The 20,379-nt window shown below is 42.2% G+C and overlaps 3 protein-coding genes across 4 annotated transcripts; 2 read left to right on the forward strand and 1 right to left on the reverse strand.

Annotated features, from left to right (window-relative positions):
- Positions 1-1,734: 1,734 nt before the first annotated feature.
- Positions 1,735-4,799, forward strand: apof (apolipoprotein F). Its single transcript, XM_035630585.2, has 2 exons — positions 1,735-1,900; positions 2,492-4,799. Exon 2 carries the CDS (start codon positions 2,534-2,536, stop codon positions 3,860-3,862), a length of 1,329 nt encoding a protein of 442 aa, XP_035486478.2. The 5' UTR covers positions 1,735-1,900; positions 2,492-2,533; the 3' UTR covers positions 3,863-4,799.
- A 2,460-nt stretch (positions 4,800-7,259) lies between these two features.
- Positions 7,260-16,983, forward strand: stat2 (signal transducer and activator of transcription 2). 2 transcript variants are annotated; one of them, XM_035630580.2, is made up of 24 exons: positions 7,266-7,462; positions 7,755-7,886; positions 8,010-8,154; positions 8,339-8,434; positions 8,838-8,930; positions 9,019-9,097; positions 9,254-9,333; positions 9,438-9,589; positions 9,772-9,930; positions 10,033-10,122; positions 10,271-10,330; positions 10,460-10,480; positions 10,607-10,700; positions 11,038-11,085; positions 11,200-11,283; positions 11,410-11,508; positions 11,626-11,761; positions 11,901-11,953; positions 12,327-12,412; positions 12,514-12,650; positions 12,905-13,093; positions 13,286-13,340; positions 14,496-14,587; positions 16,091-16,983. In XM_035630580.2, the coding sequence occupies exons 2-24, from the start codon at positions 7,756-7,758 to the stop codon at positions 16,291-16,293; spliced, it is 2,382 nt and encodes a 793-aa protein (XP_035486473.2). In that variant the 5' UTR covers positions 7,266-7,462; position 7,755; the 3' UTR covers positions 16,294-16,983. The 2 variants fall into 2 exon arrangements, with proteins under 2 accessions (XP_035486474.2, XP_035486473.2); XM_035630581.2 differs by lacking the exon at positions 14,496-14,587 and having other exon boundaries at positions 7,260-7,462; positions 16,091-16,340.
- An 818-nt stretch (positions 16,984-17,801) lies between these two features.
- On the reverse strand, positions 17,802-19,902 carry gpr84 (G protein-coupled receptor 84). The gene is made up of 2 exons (XM_035630586.2): positions 19,697-19,902; positions 17,802-19,478 (listed from the first exon to the last, which is right to left on the reverse strand). Exon 2 carries the CDS (start codon positions 19,462-19,464, stop codon positions 18,238-18,240), a length of 1,227 nt encoding a protein of 408 aa, XP_035486479.1. The 5' UTR covers positions 19,465-19,478; positions 19,697-19,902; the 3' UTR covers positions 17,802-18,237.
- Between the last annotated feature and the right edge of the window lie 477 nt (positions 19,903-20,379).

A 20,379-nucleotide genomic window follows, 5' to 3' on the forward strand; every position in this document is an offset into this window, starting at 1 on the left:
AACAGGTGAGAATAGAGGGCAGGTTGAGAGTTATGAGTCTCCTCACAACTACACATTTAACTTATGAGTGTTATGTTTGCTCAAGCCTGATGATGCTAAGGATGGCAACAATCAGGTTTGTGCCATTACCTGGCTCCTTGCTGTTTGTAGCTGAGGTCAGCTTTTAGTCAGACCTCTGTTCTACAATAGTTGGACTCCTCTGTCTCCAGCAGGGGGCAGTGATGAAGCAGCGTCCGCTACTCAGAACTTCAGAGCATAGTGGGTGAACTCAAAGAAACAACCTCTGTTTGTGTCTCCTCACTCTTATTGTCTCTCCTTCGTCCTGTAGGAAAGTTGTCCACTAAATGAAGAATAAGAAAAACACTCTCGGGTCAGTCTCTCATTTATTTCTGAATTCAGGAAACAGATCCCACACATGAGAGGCATCACATTAACCGCTCAACTGTTCCTTCCTCCACCAGCCTCTTACTCCAAACTGCAACGATGACATTGTCAGTCTCTTCTCTGAATAACAAATTACAATAAGAAGAATTTGCAATCAGCAGATCTCAGACACTGGGACACCACACTCTTCGTGACTGGACAGTCTGGTGTCAAGGTTACAGTGACCCTCTGTAGTCATTACAAAAAACAGTTTAAGAGCAATTCAGCATTTTATTTTATCACATTAAAAAACTAAAATGTGGCATCCAGTGAGACTAAAGTCTAGTAGCCAATCACAGTTTATAGAATTTCAAAGATTCAAATAAAAAGATCAAATTGTCTTATAATTGTCGAAATATCAAAACAATGAGCTGAAAGATGCTAAAATGTTCCCCTCAGCTGAGTTGAAATTGTTCATCTCTAAAAGTGACAACTTTTTACATTACACACAGTTATTTCCTTCATGGTTGTTATGAAAATATAAATAACTGCTGCTTTAAGTGGCAGATGGGGGGGGGGCTACTGAACCGTTTGTTCATTAATGAGCCTTGTCCATTCAGTTTAAAGACAGTTGGGTACTCTCCCAGAATAAAGCTGTTTTTGTGTCAGGGGTACAAGTAAGTGCGAGGACGCTAAATTCTTTGATCTGCTTTAACTGCTTACTTTTTTGAAGCAACATCATTGGTTGTTTCAACTTCAGAATCAGTTTGTATTAAAATAGTAAATAGTGAAGCACAACCCAAGGGCCAGTGACTTCTGGCTCTAAAATGTGATATCTGACACTAATGGATGCTCCAAGCCAAAGTCTGGCTATTGCTGGTGTTCTGATGCCACAGAGCTGGACTGCTACTGACAGTAGCGTGAATAAATAAGGCCTCAGAGGGTAAAATAAGTGTATTTCTACATGAAGTTCAAGAGCACACCAAATGCTGTATTCTTTTCTTCAGGGAGTATTTACCTCAGATGGCCCTGTTTTCCTTCACTTCACTTCTCAGCTGTTCGAGAGAAAAACTCGCTCACGGCATGAGGGGAAGATTTCTTTCAAGTATTTGGGTCAAAGACAAAACCTAAGGACAGCAGAGAGAGAGAGAGAGAGAATGAATATGTGTGTGTGTGTGTGTGTGTGTGTGTGTGTGTGTGTTTGATTTAGATAGCAGGGCAGACAAACAAAAAGCTTTAGAACACATGGACTTTCCCCACGTGAATCAATATTCAAGCCCTGATCTCTCTGTTGAGCAACGAGGCCAAAGAGAAGAGGCGGTTGAAAGGCAGATGAGACAGGGGAGGAGGGGTGGGTGGGATGTCGTGTGTAGAGAAGGAGATTCTCATTGGAGAGAGAAACAAGAGAAAGAAGATCCTTTTGCAGGTTTTTAGAAAAAGGGGGAGAAAAAGAAGGAAAAACAAAAAGCATCCTCCGTGCTGAGGCCATCTTGGTTGCACTGCTACCCTCTGGAATCCAGACCTGATTCTTATTAAGGTAGGTGCGGTACAAACAGCTGGCACAGGATCAGAGGAGGCAGTGGAATTACAAAGTTGTGGTCGGAACAAGATATCAAATTTTTAGTTGTAGTCAGCAAAGGAAAAATAGGACATGCACAGATGTTTCAGCTCAATTGCTCCATGTTGGGATGCAGTGCTCTTTCTTGCATGGTGGAAAAAATGCTCAAAATAATTTTTGAATATAGTTTTGTTTGTTTGTTTGCATGCAGAGTGGACAATCATTTTTATGTTTTTATGTTTAAATCATGTTAACACCCTCTAACTTCTCGAGGCCTTTTTCAAGCAACTGAAGACACGGGGACAAACGCTTTGTTTATTAATGTTCTAAAAATATCCTATTCATGTAACAAGCTAATTTCACTCAATATTGGACATTTTTAGACTTTAACGCAAGTTTTACAATTCTTCAGTTAAACCAAATAGATGTATAACTAGTGGTGATACTGCAGGATTTACTTTGGAGTGATGCCACATACAATTCCATAAAGCTCATGACTTCAAAGTCGCTGTTTATTCAGCACATACAATGAATCATTTTGTGATGTTTTTATTTCTTCATATTTCAAAGTTAAGTGTCGCGGCTTTGGAGAAGAACTCCAACAAGGGTGGAATGATGTTCTCCAAGTTGAAGTGGCTGATTGTGATCCAGCTCCTGCTGAATGAACAGACTCTGTGCAGGGTCCCACCGCCTCGGACTCAGGGGAACACTCTGCTCCTAAAAACTGACCGCCACGGAGAGGTGGAAGAAACTGACAAACAGGATCATCAGACTTTCCTGGGATCACATCTCCAGCTCAGATTCTCGTCTGCTGAAAAGACTGATACTGTATCAGTGGCTGCACATAAAGAGGAGAGAGTCCAGTCTGCCAAACTTATGGTATCAGGCCTCAGGGCGAAGCTTCAGGGGCAGATTCAAGATCATCTCCATAGTCAAGGGAACATCAGCTGTGAGGAGCTTCTGTCTGCCAGCACCGGGGACGACTCTTTGTCCTCCATGTTCCCCCAGGAGCTGCTGGGTCTCTCTCTAGTGCCTGTGTTGGCAGTGGCAGGATGCCCAAAGCAGGCACAGACCCTGGTGCTGAAGCTGTATGACCTGCTGGGAGTGGCAGACACGGAGGAGCTCCTGATGGAGCTGCAAGGTCTCATAGTGCGGAGGTTGAGCAAGTCAGCATCTACACCAGCACCTGCACCAGCAACATCGTTGACAGAGAGAGATCAAGCAGGGCGCCACATAGAGGCCGTGATGTTCAACATCCAGCAGCTGGTGATGGTGGGAGAAGAAACCACCAAGCAGGAGGGACGTTGTGACGGTTGGACCAGGGTGAACGGAACCATGCTGGTGGGGACAGGTGTGGAGCGAGCCACAGGTGGACTGGAGGAGGCAGTGGACAGCTGTGAGCGACTGGGAGTCCTGTGTGCCGGTGTGACCAGCAGTGGACTGCTCACACCTGGCATGTACCGGGCAGTGCTGAAGAAAGGCAGCCGTATCATGCCATCGGACTCCGCAGGGTCTGAGTGCTGGATCCGTCAGTGCAGTGCGGAGGAATATATTTCCATCCCTGCTGCTCCAGGTCGACGGATGAAGCGCAGCCCCGAGGGGAGCTGCATAAACAAGCGCGAGGAGCGTGTGTACAACGTGGTGGAGTGGATCCCTGCAGTCAGCACCCTCTACAACCTGGGCACAGCCGTGTATTATGCCTCAGTCAACTGCTCTGAAACAGCCAAGGAGCGAGCCATCCTCAGTGCGGTTGACCTGGGCACAGACGCCCTCATGGTTGCCACAGGGGGGACTGCCGGGGTGGCAGGTTATGCTCTGGGTGCTGGGGTGAAGACGGGCGTGAAAGCCGGGGTCAGGTTCCTCCTCAACTCCATGAAGCAGGAAGACGACGTGCTGGTGAACCAGTTCAGTTGGGAGGAGGGTGTCATCACCATCCAGTAGACTGAAGGATCACTGAATCAGCCTGGGAAGGGTTAAATAGTTTCTACATTTTTTGACAATGACACAAGGATCGGTGTTTGTTAGTTGACATGGTTGGGGAGAAACAAATAGGTTTACCAGATTTAGTATAATGTAGTTTATATAGAGAACAAGATTACATTACTCAGTGGAAAATCTGAATCACATCTTGAAAGGGGAAAAATAGCCTTTTCTGTTTGTGTGGCCATGAACACAAACCTACTTCTGACACAGTAAATATTTTTTATTGCAGTTAATGTCAGTAGCTTTCATTCTGTCTGTACATTCAAGTCAATTAGTTGTTGTTGTTTTTAAGAAGACAATCTTACCTACAAAATAAAATGAGGTAAAAAACATTATATTGCAATACAGCAGTTGTTAACAATCTCAGTAGTCTTACCCCAGAACGTGAGCTATAAACATTTGCATTTAGAAAGTGTATAAGTGTAACAGTAGTAGAGTAACAAGTGATCATATTCAGCAGCAACATTTAAAGAACTTGTCTCAGGAAGCTCAACCCTTGAACCCTCAAGACTGTGATTTTTGCCCTCCATCCTTGTCTTTTCTGCAACGGTGTATTAGGGCAATTGTAGGTTCAAAAGAAATCAATTAATTAAATAATACATTTTACAAGAAAAATCTCAGATATTCCTTGAATGGTAGATTTTATATTATAGACTATTATTGCTAATATTGTTATTATTTTTTGGTTATTTCCTTTATGGCTCTAATACACAGTCGAACTAACAGGCCGTTATACTTCTCTTCTGCTCACTTACCTTCCTCACCCTTGCTGTTGTCTTCCTCCAATCAAAACCTTTTGCCACGCAAGAGTCAAACTATCTCCTCTGGGACTACACTATTATTTTTTATGTTTCCTTTAAATGGTAACACATTGAATATTAAAGGCTTGCTTACAGTTTGGTGTCAGTGTGGCATAATCAGTTTGCATGTTCTTGAGTTAGCCTGTATTTAGCCTGGTTGTCGATCTGATTTTGAGACAGTGTACTGTCAGTAAGTAACACTGACTGCCCCCTGCAGGAGCAAAGCTGGAAAAAACCCCTCTTCCCCCTGCTGCAGTCCTCAACCTATTTCCAAACAGTGCTGCATGATACATTCGTCCCTATATTAGCACATACATTTTAATAAGAGCTTTGGAGGTTGATAAGAGCTTTGACCAAATGTGACGACAAGATGACTTAGAAAAGGGCAAAACGTGAAGTGTCTTTTAGATCATTACAATTAAGGCGGTATTCTTATCCCAAGAGGGAGATGGTTTTCCACAAGGGGGTTGAATCAGGAGCGACTGGACCTGGTCGTAGTTTCTTGATGACGTTTCACCTCTCATCCAAGAGGCTTCTTCAGTTCTGGCTGTTGTGGTGAATCCCAGGTGTTTAACCTCAGGGAGTGTGGGCAGTGTTAATGCTCCAGACTGTTTCAATGACCGTCATAGAAACAATGGGCATTAGAGTCGTTGGAGTCACCTTCATCCATGTCGTTGTTTTGAGGGGTCACGTGGTTGTTAAGGACAGCATTGTAGGTGGGAGAAACACCTCCTCCTCTGGGATGTTTTCTCTACGTTTTTCTCTACTTTTGTACACCAATGTTTTATGATAATCTGTGTGCCAGTTATGATGAGCCTATATGCCACATAGGCAAATCAAATGTTAAATATAATATTACACAGCAATTCCCACTGCTACAATAGTTAATCTGGTGTTTCATGGAATATAATGTAGTGCACTTTTTGTATGGTAAAGCATGATATTAAAATGAGTTTTTCTGAGAAAGCCAGGTGCAGGGCATGAACAGGTCATGTCTGATCAGCTCTATAATAGACTGACAAATCATCGGTAGAATTGGCCGATGAGCTCATGATAGAATTAGCCAATGAGACAAATGAGGAAAACCAGTCTTTGTCTTAATGTGTTATTGGATTTGAAAAACACGGGGATATGATGTTTGTTGAAGATCCTCCCTGAGTTTTTCCAGATACTCCAGACTCATATGGGATCACTTCTTCTTCTCTTCACTTTTAACAGAGCTGGTGTTTTTTGTAGATCTTTTAGCAGTTTTCACAAAGGCGGATATCCATGCACTTTAAGTGCCTCCTCCAGGTGCTTGTGCTCCTTCTCCTGGCCGTGGACACTGGTGGGTGCATTATCAGCTCTGATAACTCCCAGCTTGTGTTCCAGTGGATGGTGGTCCTCTGCCAGGGGCATGGGAGCCTGAGGGATCAGCACTCTTCTGGACAGAGATCTCAGATGTTTTTCCTGGAATCTGCAGGAGTCACTCTTTCAGTTTGGGGTTTACAGCCCAGAGTGCTCCCATTACCACTTGCACACAGTCTAATTAAAATGTTTGGCAGCTCTTCTTCATCGACAAAATCAGAAAATGCTCCTAAACAGCTGAAGTAATGTAAAGGATATAAAAATGACTTTATTTGGGGGTGAGTGCCAAAAATCCGGTAACAAACAGGCCCTGCTAAAAAAATAGGGCTAGTATTGATCAACTACACATTTGCTTTCTCTTGTCCCCTACACACACTCTCTCTCTCTCTCTCTCTCTCTCTCTCTCTCTCTCTCTCTCTCTCTCTCTCTCTCTCTCTCTCTCACACACACACACACACACAAATGAACACTGCCCTCAAATTGAGAAGTTTGTGTAGTAGAATCGAATGTATAATTGACAGAAATTTTACACATAATTTAAAACTTAGCTTGATTTGGGTCATGGAACAAGTGACCTTTTTAAAGTCTTGGCCTGACCCTCAAATTTAATTTCTGTATAACTGCCATTACACTGTACAATATCATAATGTATGATTTTGATTCTGCATTAATTTAAATGCCGAATAAAGTAGAGTAACAAATAAGAAAAGTTATCAAATAAATGTAATGAGAAGAAGCAGTAAGTGGAAATGCTCAAGTAGCACTAGGCTGCCTTAAACGTATACTGAGGCACATTACTTGAGGAATGTACTGCTTTTTTTTTTCCACTAAAGAGTTTCCCCCCCAACAGAGATGACTTTCAGAGCCGCGCCGCCTGTTCTGTGGTTTAATAGTGAAGTTCAATCCGGTATGTCGAAAACTGGCTTCATGACTTTCACAACGTCATTTCTTGGAAATTTCCGACAGACAGCTCCGTAAGTTTCTTTTTACCTCACCACGCCCATGTGCTGCAGACCGACGTGGGAGCCGGCCAATGGCGCGTGTCTTCCCGTGTCCGTATCGACCAATCGGCTGTTAGCTCATAGCCCACGGAGAAACTGCTTCAGACTTCGCAGACATTTCGGCTCTTTGGGCGCTTTTACTGTCGGTGTAGTAGCGCCAAAATGGCGTCCGATGCGCACTCGTTGAAGAACCACTTGGGAGGGACAAGACATTGTCCAATGACACAGAGGATTAAAAAGGAGACGTACGTTCACACGCCTCTCCGCCGTCCGCTGTTTTGTTTTGGCAGCATCTACCAGAACACTACAACTAGCTTGTAGCGCGACACTCGAGAGTCGGCCATGTCCCTCTTTTAAATTGTCAATCAGCGACAGAGGCATTAACAAGTGGACCAACAGCATAAAGGAAGGTGAGTAAATATGAATGTGAGAGAACGACTGCCATTAAATACACAGGTTATTAAATGGCAGTGGCCACACATGACATCATGTACAGCAAGGAGCAGCTAGCAGTCACAGGTCGTCCCTCTAAGAGTGCGCACTTTGCTCTCTCAACTGTTGATGAGAGACGACTGTGAACCCACCACACCCACACGAGATAGCTGCAGGAAACTCCTCGGGTACACTTTGTGGTTTTGCTTTGTAGCGGCCTTGTTGTTGTTCTTCTTCGTGGTGCTACATGTTTGTTCGTGTCCATGTCAGGATGGCTCAGTGGGACAGACTGGGGCAGCTCCCTGCTGCGTTCAAACAGCAGCTCCTGGAGCTCTACGACAGGGACTCCTTACCCATGGATGTTCGTCACTACCTGGCTGTGTGGATAGAGAACCAGGAGTGGTGAGGCGGCACCGTCTCTTTTTGCACCTAATGTGATTCTGCCCACATCTGTTGTTCCCAGTCAAGAGTCAACAACCCTGTGTGTTCTTTGCGTGTGTGTTGTCGTGTCCTTGTGTGCCCCAGGCTGCGAGCAGCACGGGACCATGACCTGGCCGTGGTGCTGTTGCAGGTGCTGCTGGAGAATCTGGATATCCAACACGGCCGGTTTGTCCAGGAGGAGTCATTCTTACTGCAGCACAACATCAGACGCTACAAACAGAACTTTCAGGTTTGTTTGAAAGAATTTGAATGTCCAGGGTCAGTTTGCATGATGTCCACATTTGCCATTATTATCTCTGCGAGGTTTAGTCCGATAATAGAAGATGTATCACATTTTTGTTGTTGTGTAAAAATGTTTATTTACATAACTGACTGTAACTCTGATTATCCGTGTGACTCATCTTCCCTGACAGAGGTACCTGGATGAACCGTGTGACTTGGCAAGGACAATCCTCTGGTTTTTGGAAAAAGAGAATGAAATCCTGATGAGTGCTGATCTGACTGAACAGGTTGCACCAACACTTCATTAAGTTATTCACACATACTCATGAGGCACACCAATGTTTTTTTTTTTCCACCTGCAAATATTTGATCAATTAGCCATATATATATATATATATATATATATATATATATATATATATATATATATATGTATATATATATATATATATGAGAGATGTGTATGTAAGGCGTCCAATGTAAATTTACACTATAAATAACATTTGAATTTTCCCGTTTCACACTGACAAACTCAGTGTGTGGGTGTGTGTTTTCCACCAGGCAGTGAGATTGTTTTTAACTGCCACTTTGACTCAATTGATTGGTCTGAAGCACTATTACCCACAGTTTCTCATATCCAACTCTCTTTATGTTTATACCTGCTTCTCCTACTTATTTGCTTTGTCTCAGGTCCAGTTTTTGCAAGTGGAGCCGGAAATCATGGAAACGAGCAGCAAGCAAGACCTTGAACGTAAAATGGCGGGCCTTAGGAATGAAATGCAGGTGCAGATGATGTTGTTTTATGTAATTTGTTTTTGCTTTGATCGAAGTTATTAGAGTTCACCCCTTTTTCTTTTCTCTTGGGACATAGTGCATGGAACATACAATGATATGTCTAGAGGAGCAGCAAGATGAGTTTGATTTTAAATACCAAACCCACAAGATGGAAGGTAAGCAGATAAAAAAAACTTCTGGTTATATTTGCATGTTCTCATAATGTTCTCTGGCGATTAGTAATGAACTGGCCTGAATCACAGTTTCATGTCCTCTTGATTTGTTTTGCATTGTATGGAAACTATGATCCCACTTTGGAAACTCTTACACAGCTGTGGGAGATGAGGCCGTGAAGAATGATCAAATCAAAGTCCTTCAGGGACTTGTCAATAGATTGGACGAGTGTAGAAAGGTAATGAGTTGTAAGTGTTTTTAAATAACACCTTAATCTCTTCAGTTCAATTATTTTCCTATTTATACAAACAAACATTTTTTATCGTGCCTTTGTCTTGTTAGAGCACGCTGTCGGACCTAAATAAGCTCCTTGACAGGACTGAAGACCTGGTTGACATATTGGTGAAAAAGGAGCTGGTGGAGTGGCAGAGGCGGCAGCAGAAAACCTGCATTGGTGCTCCAGACGATGTTTGCCTGGATCAGCTAGAGAAATGGTATGTTCACCTCTATCTGCTCAACATCACTTTTAATAATATTTGACTTTTGCTGTCATAGTTATATAAATAATCCCTCTGTTGTTTAATTAAATTGCTAATCAGGACAAAAATGAAACTGAAACTGTCTCATAGCTTACGTTTACATTATCCTTTTTGCTCTGTTCCTCTCGGGTTTGCAGGTTCACCTGTGTGGCAGTGTGTTTGTTCCAGGTGCGGGAGTTTCTCAGTAAGCTCGAGGAGCTGGTCGGAAAAGTGTCCTATGAAAATGACCCCGTGAAGGCTCAGAAACCCGCACTGCAGAGGAGAGCAGATACTGTACTGAAAGACCTACTCAAAAGGTCTCTCTTCAAAGGCAAAATTGGTCACTCTCTCTTACTCTTCTAAGATTTTCCTGTGAAATACTGACCTCGGTTGGTTTTGTTTTTACTCGTTTCTTGAAGTTCCTTTGTGGTTGAGACTCAGCCATCCATGCCTCAGGGTAAAGGACCTCTGGTTCTCCGCACTAATGTCCAGTTCTCTGTCAAGACCAGGTCAGCGTACCACTCCAGCCTGTCTTTATGTTTGTAACATAATCTATATGTACGGCCGAGACTTTTGGGAACTTTTTTTGTTACCAGTGCATTAATTGCGATGTAGTAAATAGGTTCTAAAACTTTAATCATTACTCAATATTTTCAGACTCCTCGTGAAGTTTCCTGAGCTGAACCACTCAATGAAAGTTGTTGTATCCATGGAGAGGTGAGAGTCTTCTTTTTGTTATAGTTTTAATTACACTACACACAAACCACGACTACACTTCAAACAGCAGTGTGATGTTTTGTCGCCCCCCTGTGGTCACTGCTTTGTTACTCTCCCACTTGAAATTAGGGAGACTCCACATATCAAAGGGTGAGTTTTTAAATTTTTTTTTAAATAAAACTTTAGCTTACATATTAAGAAGTATTTCCAGAAGATCTTAATTGAACTTTCACATTTGATGTGAATCTGTTCTTACTTAACCTGGTTTTGGAGCAGATATCGGCGTTTTAACGTCCTAGGGACCATAACCAAGGCCTTGAACATGGTAGAGAGTCAGAGTGGAGGCATGGTGGCGGACTTCAGACATCTGGTGAGTGCTAATAATATGAAAAAAATAAAGAACAAACGTAAAAGACAACAGAGGAAACGACCATTAATAACATTTACTTTATATAAAAAAGACATCAGAATTCTAAAGGTTTAATCCAGGAACACCTTTTCCCTTCTAAAATCTCCTTCATTCATTAAAATCAAGAACACAAGAGGACAAGGCTCTGTGTCTGTGTTTCCATTGAGAAGATTTCCTCAATGAAACCTTGCAATTAGTACTTTGATGGTGCTTCTACCCTCTCACCCTTTAATCTCAGCTAGTAATATTGTTTTTTAGACCATATCTGTAAAATGTATTATTATTTTATTATCTGTAGAATCTGAAGGAGCAGAAGTCTGGAGGAAGCGGCAAGGGAGTCAGTGATGTGAGTGAACTCCCTGATGATACCATCTTTGTCTACAGTTTAATTTAGATTCATAATTTATGGAGATGTGAACAACTGAATGATTTTATGTGTGTGTGTGGTTTTTTTATGCAGATTCCTCTCTCTGTCACAGAGGAGCTGCATGTCATCTGCTTTGACACTGTATTTGAGCTGAAAGGCTTGTCAGTTGGGCTGCAGGTGGAGTCTCTTTTTTCTTTTCTTGTTAAACGGCTTGTTTCATTAAAGATAAGCATGAACCTACATGTCTTCAGTAGGGAATATAATATAATTGTGTTCATTGTTTTTCCCTGGTATCCATCCTAGGCCTCCTCTCTGCCTGTTGTAATCATCTCTAACTCCAGCCAGCAGCAGAGTGCCTGGGCGTCCATCCTCTGGTTCAACATGCTCAGTCAGGACACCAAGGTGTGAGATGATTATCCTCATTTTTTTTTTACAGTCCTATAATACTGTGAGAATGGATCAGATCAGAAATGAATTTCGTGCAATGAAATGTGTTTTAATGTGCTTCTTTTTATTCAGGACCTCATGTTCTTTGCAAACTCTCCTGCAGCCACATGGCCGCAGTTTGGAGAGATGTTGAGCTGGCAGTTTCTCTCTGCCACCAAACGTGGTCTGAATGACGCTCAGCTGGAAATGATTGCTCACAGACTCTTTGGTAAAGCTTGATTCGATCTTTTTTGCTTGTTTAGCTTGTTTTTGGTTGTTTTGTCTACAAATTAAGTTGAAGTCATTCATCGTTGAGTCAAACGTTAAATCAGGATACACTTGCATAAACCTTAATTTTTTTCCACCAGGAAATCAGATGAACTATGACACCTGCACAGTGGCTTGGTCAAAATTCAGTAAGGTAAGAACACTGAATCCTTGATAGTGTTTTTAAGCATGGCTGGAGGGATTAACCTTAACCACTCTTCTCCCTCTCACTTCACCATGAAGATGCCAGGCTCAGTTTGGATGGATTAGATTACTTAAACACAACTGCCAAATGAACGGCAAACTCTTTAAACTGTCCAGATTCAATTTTACAAACATTTTCTGGAGTTCATGTCTGAGATCAACTTATGACTGATAAGGATCAAAAAAGGCACATGTTGTCTCACAGTTAGTTTTCTGTTCAAAGACTAGTAGACTCAGAGCCTCACAGATTCTTGTTTGTTTATTGTTTATGAATACATTTTCTTAGTGTGGATCGATGACCTTTTCTACCCTCTTTGTTACAGGAGAACACCCCCGACACTTTCTGGGTGTGGTTTGACGGCATCTTGGTGATGGTGAAAACATTCCTGGAAGACCTGTGGAGGGAGGGGTATGTTTGCTGAACACAGTTGATTAGTTGGAGCAGTTTTGCTCATGAACATAATTCCTTGGACGTTTCTAGTTGAATAATAATTTTTATTTGTGCTGTAGACTCATCATGGGTTTTGTGAGCAAAGGCAAAGAGAAGTCTCTCCTGAAGAAAAAACAGAGTGGCACGTTCTTGTTGCGCTTCAGTGAAAGTGTCATTGGAGGAATCACTTTCTCCTGGGTGGAAACCACTGGAGCTGGTGAGATGGTTTTCATATTTATTCAAAAAATTAATTTTGGTAGACAGAAAAAAAAAGAAAGAACAATGGGGAAATTTCAGGTGTCGACAGCAGCAAAGTGGATAGCAGAAAATAGATATCTATATAAAAAAATACTAACCTAAACATAAATATAGATACTATATACAAGAATTAAATATTGCATGGTTGGAATTGCACATAAATAAAATGCAATGAGTATTGCACTTTGAAGTTTGTGATCCTGTCTATTTTAGGCCAACTTAACGTAAAGACAGTCCAGCCTTTCACCAAAGACGACCTCATCCAGATCCCCTTCCATGAAATCATCAGGAATTTCCAGATCTTTGAGCCTGGAAATATCCCAGAAAATCCTCTGCTTTATCTGTATCCCAACATCCCCAAAGACAAGGCATTCGGAAAATACTACTCTGAGAAAAGTGGAGGTACGGTCAATAATTGTGTTTCCAAATACTTTTTTTGCTCGCTACATACATATTTTAAAAATCTGCCAAAAAGCTTAATTTATATATATTATTGCTGTATGGTTCAACTATATTAAATGGTGTGTTGGCTACGTTCTTACATTCATAATGTTAGGGATGAATACTTACATGTAAACTCTCTTTCTCTCGCAGATGATAGTCCTTACATCAGGTACATCAAAACCAAACTGATGTTCGTTTCAAAGGAGTAAGTATAGGATTTACAGTATCTTCTTTGTTTGAATCAAAACAAATGCAGGGATTTATGTTCTCCGTTGCTACGGCGGATTCCTATCATTAGATTCATGAGAACAGTGCAGATAAAAAAAACAGTTTAACTTCATAGGAAGGTGGTGGTGGCTCTCCGATGTGAGGGCACGCAGTTGGCATTGAAAGAGAGAGATGTCCCTTGTGGGTACGAGCACAGCTACAGGTTAAACTATGATGAGGTCTGCCTGCCTGTCAGCTTGCTGTAGCCAGACTAATACTCAAATGTGCCTTACTCTGACCTCTCGGTTCATTTTCGATTTTTCCAAGAGGCGTTACCAACGGTTGTAGCCCAAAATGCCTCTGGACGCAATTGGACAGACCGACAACCAGTGAGAGCAACGAAACATGTGATGTCTGTTGAGCGATACGGAAATTTCAACAGACTAGAGCAGAGAGGAGAGGACTGTGATGAGTGTTGCCGTTTTTGTTGGAGATATTTGAAAATATCAGGGTTCTTTTACTCAAATACTCGTTCATCAGCGGCAGCCTTGGCTCCTTGGTTGTTTACGAAAGTCGCTTCTCTCCGCGTCACGGTATAAACCCCAAATACTATCAGATAATCGGTTGTGAGTGGACCGTCAAGATTTCTGCCGGAAGGAAATCACTTCCCAGTGGAGGTGATCCAGACCGTATTCTGAGAGGGCAAATGGAATGAGCTCCCAGAATTCGCCTGGGCCCCAGGTGAGGACGGTGACAAATTTAATGAGGTTTTGATTGCCCCTTGGTCGATGGAGACAGGGAGGGAGAGGGTAAGCGAGCAAGACGAAGGGAAAGAGTGCTGCACAGTTTTTGGTTCACCATGTAACTGTGGCAAGAGACTGGACTACGGCGGGCTGCTAGACAGTGCGTACACAGTGGTGATCACACGTGAGTGTGCTGCATGTGTGCTCCTGGCCACTGACTCCCAGCTTAATTTATGCATGTCAACTAGTCTATGACAAATGTTTAGGGGATATGATTTTTTCTTGTTCAGTCCGACCAGTAAATATGAAAATTGACTGTATGCAAGGTTCATCTAAGAAGCATCGTACCCATGGCCTTTTTTATATCATGAGAAACTGGTTGTAATGACTGTTTGTGATTGGTCATGTAGGAAAACACTGGAGCATAGGCCACCCATGTCCTCTGATGTGGCACAGGGTGAAGGTCTGGAGCCAATGAATGGCCTGTGTGGAGAGTCAGCCGGTGAGTCCTGGCTCCCCTTGCTGTCCCATCCAGCTGAAAAATCTTGCCAAACAAATCGCTTTCCCTTCATCACAGAGATCTGTCTTAAGATATCGGTTTCAGCCATGACTGTGTATGATGACGGAAGACGCAACAGTTCCCCAGAAGTGAAGCCTTAAACATCTTGTGTGCCTCCTGTTGGCTGGCTGCAGGCCCGGCTGGTAGTTGATGGGCCACAAACACTTTCACTTCTGTCATCCGAGGTAGATCTTTAAAAAAAAGAGTCAAGTGTATATATTTTTGGTAAGTTCTGAGACTGACTTTAGAATTGGTCAGGTGTATGCACAGTGGGAGGAAGTGGAAGCACTGCGTCCATCTTTATATACAGTCATTGGTTTTTGGCCTTGTGGTGTGTAAAATCAGTGGGAAACATGCTTTCAGGAGACAGCTGTAAACTTGTTAAACGTCTCCCTTACCTTGACTAACATCATGGGTCTGTTGGCTGCTTCTGCTGCATGCACATGTAATCATGCTCTAACAGAGGTAGAGGTGATTGGGTTCAGCAAAACTCTTCTATGACCTTTTTATTGATTCAATAGCTTCTGTTGCTTGTTGCATCCACTGAAACTAATAACAGATGTGTGTAAAATGAAAACAGCATTTGGTGAGTACAACAAACCCACTATTAATAGTCAGACATAAAAAAATCTAACATAATTTTTGCCTTATAATAAAAATAATGTTGGTGATAGTAATAGAATTTTTAAATTCCATTCCCCTGCATTCGTCATTGCTTGGAAAGACGCACCAATGACAAACATTTTCGGGGAATCATTTCCTCCCGTTCAGTCCTGTAAATATTTAAATTGACTGCATGCAGATCGTTGTGCCTACCAGAACCTTTGTTTTGTTTATTAAATCCATATGAAAATGAAATGTTAAAAAACAATAATTCAATTACTGTAGTTCTGTGCTGGATTGTTTCTGCCCAGTTACATTCCTGGAGTCTCCTCTGGTCTCCCAACAACTACTCAGAACCATTAAATAGTCATTAACATTTTAAGTAGCGATCTTTACGGATGTTGTAACCATCTGACAGAGCCAGGCCAGTTGTTTCCAGTGTTAATGATAAGCTAAAATAAACAGCTTCTTGCTGCAGTCATATGTTTAATTGGCATGTTCAAGGGTGGAATTGATTTTATAATCTTAAAATCTCACTCTGTTTGTCTATGTATTTCCATTAATGTTGCACTATTTCGTAAGACATTTATAAAACAAATGCATGAATGATCTTCAATGAGGTATTAAATGATTTTAACTAACTGAAAATAAAATCAAGTGTATTAACACTGCATACAATTCTGAATCAAATCCTACTGTTTTATGAACCCCTAAAGAAACAGCCTGTTCTTTTAGTTTTGGCTACTGAGCCTCAACGCTCATTTCCTCAGTGACAGCAGCACCAGAAATAAACAACACAGCCGTGACAGCAGATCTTTTTCTTGTCCCTTTCTTTGCTCTCAGAACAAAACGGCAATCTTCATCTTCTGGATTCCCAAATGGAACCCTATCACCTTGATCCCATGCTGTCTGACTCAGTCCCACATGAGGATTTGCTGCTGTGTCTCAATAATCCCAACCTCTTGGATGACTCATCTCAGATAAACATCTTGTTTAATGTTGGGCCTGAGTTCAGTTTTCCTGACTTGGATTGCCTGCCCCCATAATCCCGTGGAATCTCTTTTTCCACCAAGCATCTGTTAAGTATATTTAACCAAACCACTGCATCACTCATCGTCAGCTTTACGCTCAGCTATACCTTCATCACAACACCCATGTCACAGAACTGAAACGTGCATAGCAAATCCACGAGACACGTTTGCTTTTAAACGCTGTTTAAGTTTGAAATAATTGACAGCCCGTTTGATAATCCTGACAGTCAATATTTACCATTAGCTTTTTAAAGTGTAACCTTTAGAATTCCTTATGATCATGTTCATTATTGTTAAAACATATTTTGTGAATCTTTGAAGACACAAAAGAAATAATTGATTGAACTGGAGTCATAGCCAGTCGATTAGAGTCTCTGGCACCTGCACTAGACCCCTATCTTTCATAACTCAATTACTCTGTGTATGGAAAATGTTGCATTCAGGGCCTCTCTTATTTTAAGGCCAGACAGCTAAGGAATGCTAAAAAACTGAACATGAAATGAAAAGATTTATGAGGTATCGTTAAGACTGCACATAATTTATTTGTCACAAGTTCCTTTGTGGTAGTTCTAAGGTTGCCAAATGTGAAAAGTGATAAAACTACTCAAACATGGCATTTCCTCCTTTTCAGTTAAATGCTTTTATATATATTAACCTGCTCATTTAAAACAAAATTAAATGTATGCAATAAATATGAAAGACTGATTGTATCTTCTGTTAATTACTGTGCCAGGTTGCAAAATAGGTGCTTCAATTATTTTCAACAGGTGACCAGAAGCACAAAGCTCTGCTCTGCTCTCGGGATGATAGAATCTACTTACTAATCTGCAGGTCAGTCGATTTTGTCTGTAAATAATGCGTAGCAAGTGTGTTGTTTGTGTTATTTATGGGTGGTATCTTAAACCCCATCTGCCTAATGGTATCGCCTAGCCATCATGTAGGGGACAACATGTCCTTTCCTCTGCTGCCACCTTTAGGCCAGACCTCACAACAAAGTTGTGGCGCAAGCTCACAGCCTGCTGAGGTGTAGTAGGTTGACATTACCAACATGTGCAATTTCACCAGGCAGAAAAAAATGCACTTGTTTACCATCTTCCTATTCACAAATTTGTTTGATTTTTACGTAGCTTATTATTTCTGGGAGTGACACATCTTCATCTTGGACGCACATACAAAGGTCACCAGCAAGGTCAAAGTTGGTTTTCCTGGCACAAACCTTCCAAGATTTGACAGCAATGGCTTGTGTAAAGATCCTACGAATTGTGCTGTTGTTTCTTTTCTCATCCAACCAACAGATGTTTTTCAGAGTGTAATAAGAGTCGTTAGTGTGGCTCTAGATGGAATGAGATCCCCACTTATAGCAGGTAGTATCACGCATGTATGAATATTCTTTGCCTCTGTCCTTATCCTCAGTAAATTATTAAAGGCCTACGCACACTTCAACCACATGGGCCATATCTAAAGACCAATCACCTGAACACTTATGCATGTTAAAGACAATTAAGAGTGGAGACACTAGGAAATTAGAAATTGACCGGCATATCATGCTGATTTTTTAATATTGATGTTTTTTTATGTGATGTAACAGACACCAGAAAACTACAATGATCATTATAAGAATGTTGCTCAAAATTCTGACTGCAACTTTGGAATATGTATTACAAATCTACATGTATTGCATAAGTACCACAATGTTGTTAATCCCACAGCTGTGTATTGTCTGAAAAGTTGCAGCATAAATCAAATGTAACGCTGATATAATTATTTTAATCAAAGTCAAGCTTATGTTCCCTATATGCGAGCCATAAGTTCACTATAAGACCCTGCCTTACACCATTCATTCACTTTTATCAACTTAATCACACAGCTTATAATAACTAAAAGTTCATAAATGCTGAATGATATCACTGGAATATTGTCATACTGGATTTATCTCAAGCAAATTTATGTACAAGGAGCTCAGGATCTCAGAGCCTGCCTCCAGGTCCAGAGGCAGGTGAAGGGTGCAGCAGCCCTGGTGAGCAGCAGATGGTAGGACTGTCGAAACTGTCTGTTCATGACCGCGTAGAGCACAGGGTTGATACAGCTGTTGAGCCAGGTGAGGTTTGCACAGAACATGTGCAGTACCTGTGGGGCGCGGTTATGTTTGTCGGCTATGTTGAGTAACAGGAAGGGCACAAAGCAGCACACGAAACACAGAAATACAATGAAGCACATGCGGGTCACTCGCTTAAATTCGCCATCATCTCCTGAAGTAGCTGAGTGGGAAGAGGATGCTGCAGTTGTGGATGAAGTTGGTGCAATGACGATACCAGGAGGAGGCTTGTTAGATGCAGATGAATTTAAGGCTGTGGCAGGGCTCTGGGCAGATGGGGAAGCCTTTTTGGAGGTGATCTCATCCTTATTTTGTGCTAGATCTGCCTGGCTACTCACCTCACAGCTACGCGTGTTGACCATGCCACTCTGTACACCACTGTCATCAGTCCCTTGTACTGAAGAAGCTGGTTTCTTCCTGGACGACCGGCGGCTGAGCCTGTAGCGCCGCAGAGCCTGGGAGGCGAGCTGGACACGTCTGTAAATGAGCAGGTAGAATGCACCAACACAGCCCAGGCCAACAAAAAAGTAGAAAAAGAGCAGGATGGTGGTGAAAGGGCGACCCCTGGTACGATGGAAGCTGCATGTGCACACTTGTGGCACAAACACGTAAACAGACCAGAGTGGTCCGAAGCTGGCGAGGCCTAGTGCCCATGATGAGACCAGGAGTAAAATTAGACCAGGGTCGGAGAAGACACGATCAAACACGGCCCGTTTTGCAACCAGGAGATATCTGCTCACTGCCACCAGGCATAGGGTGATAATGGAGACAGAGTTGGAGAGGAAGAGGAGCAGGCCGAAGATGCTGCACCAGAGCTGACCACTCCGCCATCTGAGGTGTAGATAGGAGTCCACAGAGATGGGCTGCAGAATGGTGCAGTACAGGAGATCAGCTGCAGCCAGGTTGATGATCAGCACATTGAAGCGGGTCCTCAGACGTGGGTCCAAGGCGAAGGCTAGAATGGTCATCAGGTTCCCCACTGTTCCAGCGATGGTCACAGCACATCCCCACAGCACAGCGACGTATCGGTAGCCCACGACTGAAGGACTGTAGCAGGAGAAGAGCTCCTCCGTTTGGTTTGTGTGGTTCATCGACTTTCTTTCAACTAACAGGAATAACAATATAGGTTAACTTCTCTGTAATGTGCGCACGGAAAAGTTCTATTCAAAGAGAAACCCATACCTCCCCTCTGCCAGGGGGAAGTTACAGATGATGCAGTTCACTTTACACAAAGACTGAAAACACTTTCAAGAAAACATAACTCATTCACTCTGAACAAAAAGTGAACATTGCAAATGGTAAAGCTATCGCTAAATTTCTCACCTTTTAACAGAAGATTTGTTTCTTTCTAATCGTTGATGTGTAGCTGTCAGTGTCTTCAGCGACCTGGTTCTCGGAATGCCTCGCTTCCTGCTGGTGTTACATGTTTTGTGCTTCCCCAGTGTTGCTTAAGTAGTTTGCATGGTCAAAATTACTCCTTTTCCGTTTCATGTTTAAATTCAGGAAGAGGCATCTAACTAATTTCCTGTAGAACGTTTTTTTTTAATATTTCAAATTGATACCTGATACAGCTGTTGAGCCATTTGAGGTTTGCCCGGAACATGTGCAGTACCTGTGGGGCATGGCTATGTTTTTGTCGGGTATTTGTAATAATAGGAAGGGCACAAAGCAGCACACCAAACACAGAGAAAATGGTCAAACACAAGCCTGTCAAATGATTAAAATAATATATATATATATATAATCTTCTGAGGCTGCGAAGTGGGATGACGACGCTGCAGTGGGGTTGTTGGCTGCTGAGGAATTACGGCTGTTGCAGAACTCTGGGTAGATTTGGGGAGCCTTTTTTGGAAGGGATCTCATCCTCATTTTGGGTGTTGGCCATGCCACTCTCTACACCACTTTCATCGGCCCCTTGAACTGAAGAAGCTGGTTTGGTCCTATAGACATTTATGCAGATGTGCAATAAAAATGTGAAATGTGTAATGAGATATTCTCATTTTAGA

This window comes from Scophthalmus maximus, chromosome 6, assembly GCF_022379125.1.
Source record: "Scophthalmus maximus strain ysfricsl-2021 chromosome 6, ASM2237912v1, whole genome shotgun sequence".
NCBI classification, from domain to species: domain Eukaryota; kingdom Metazoa; phylum Chordata; class Actinopteri; order Pleuronectiformes; family Scophthalmidae; genus Scophthalmus; species Scophthalmus maximus.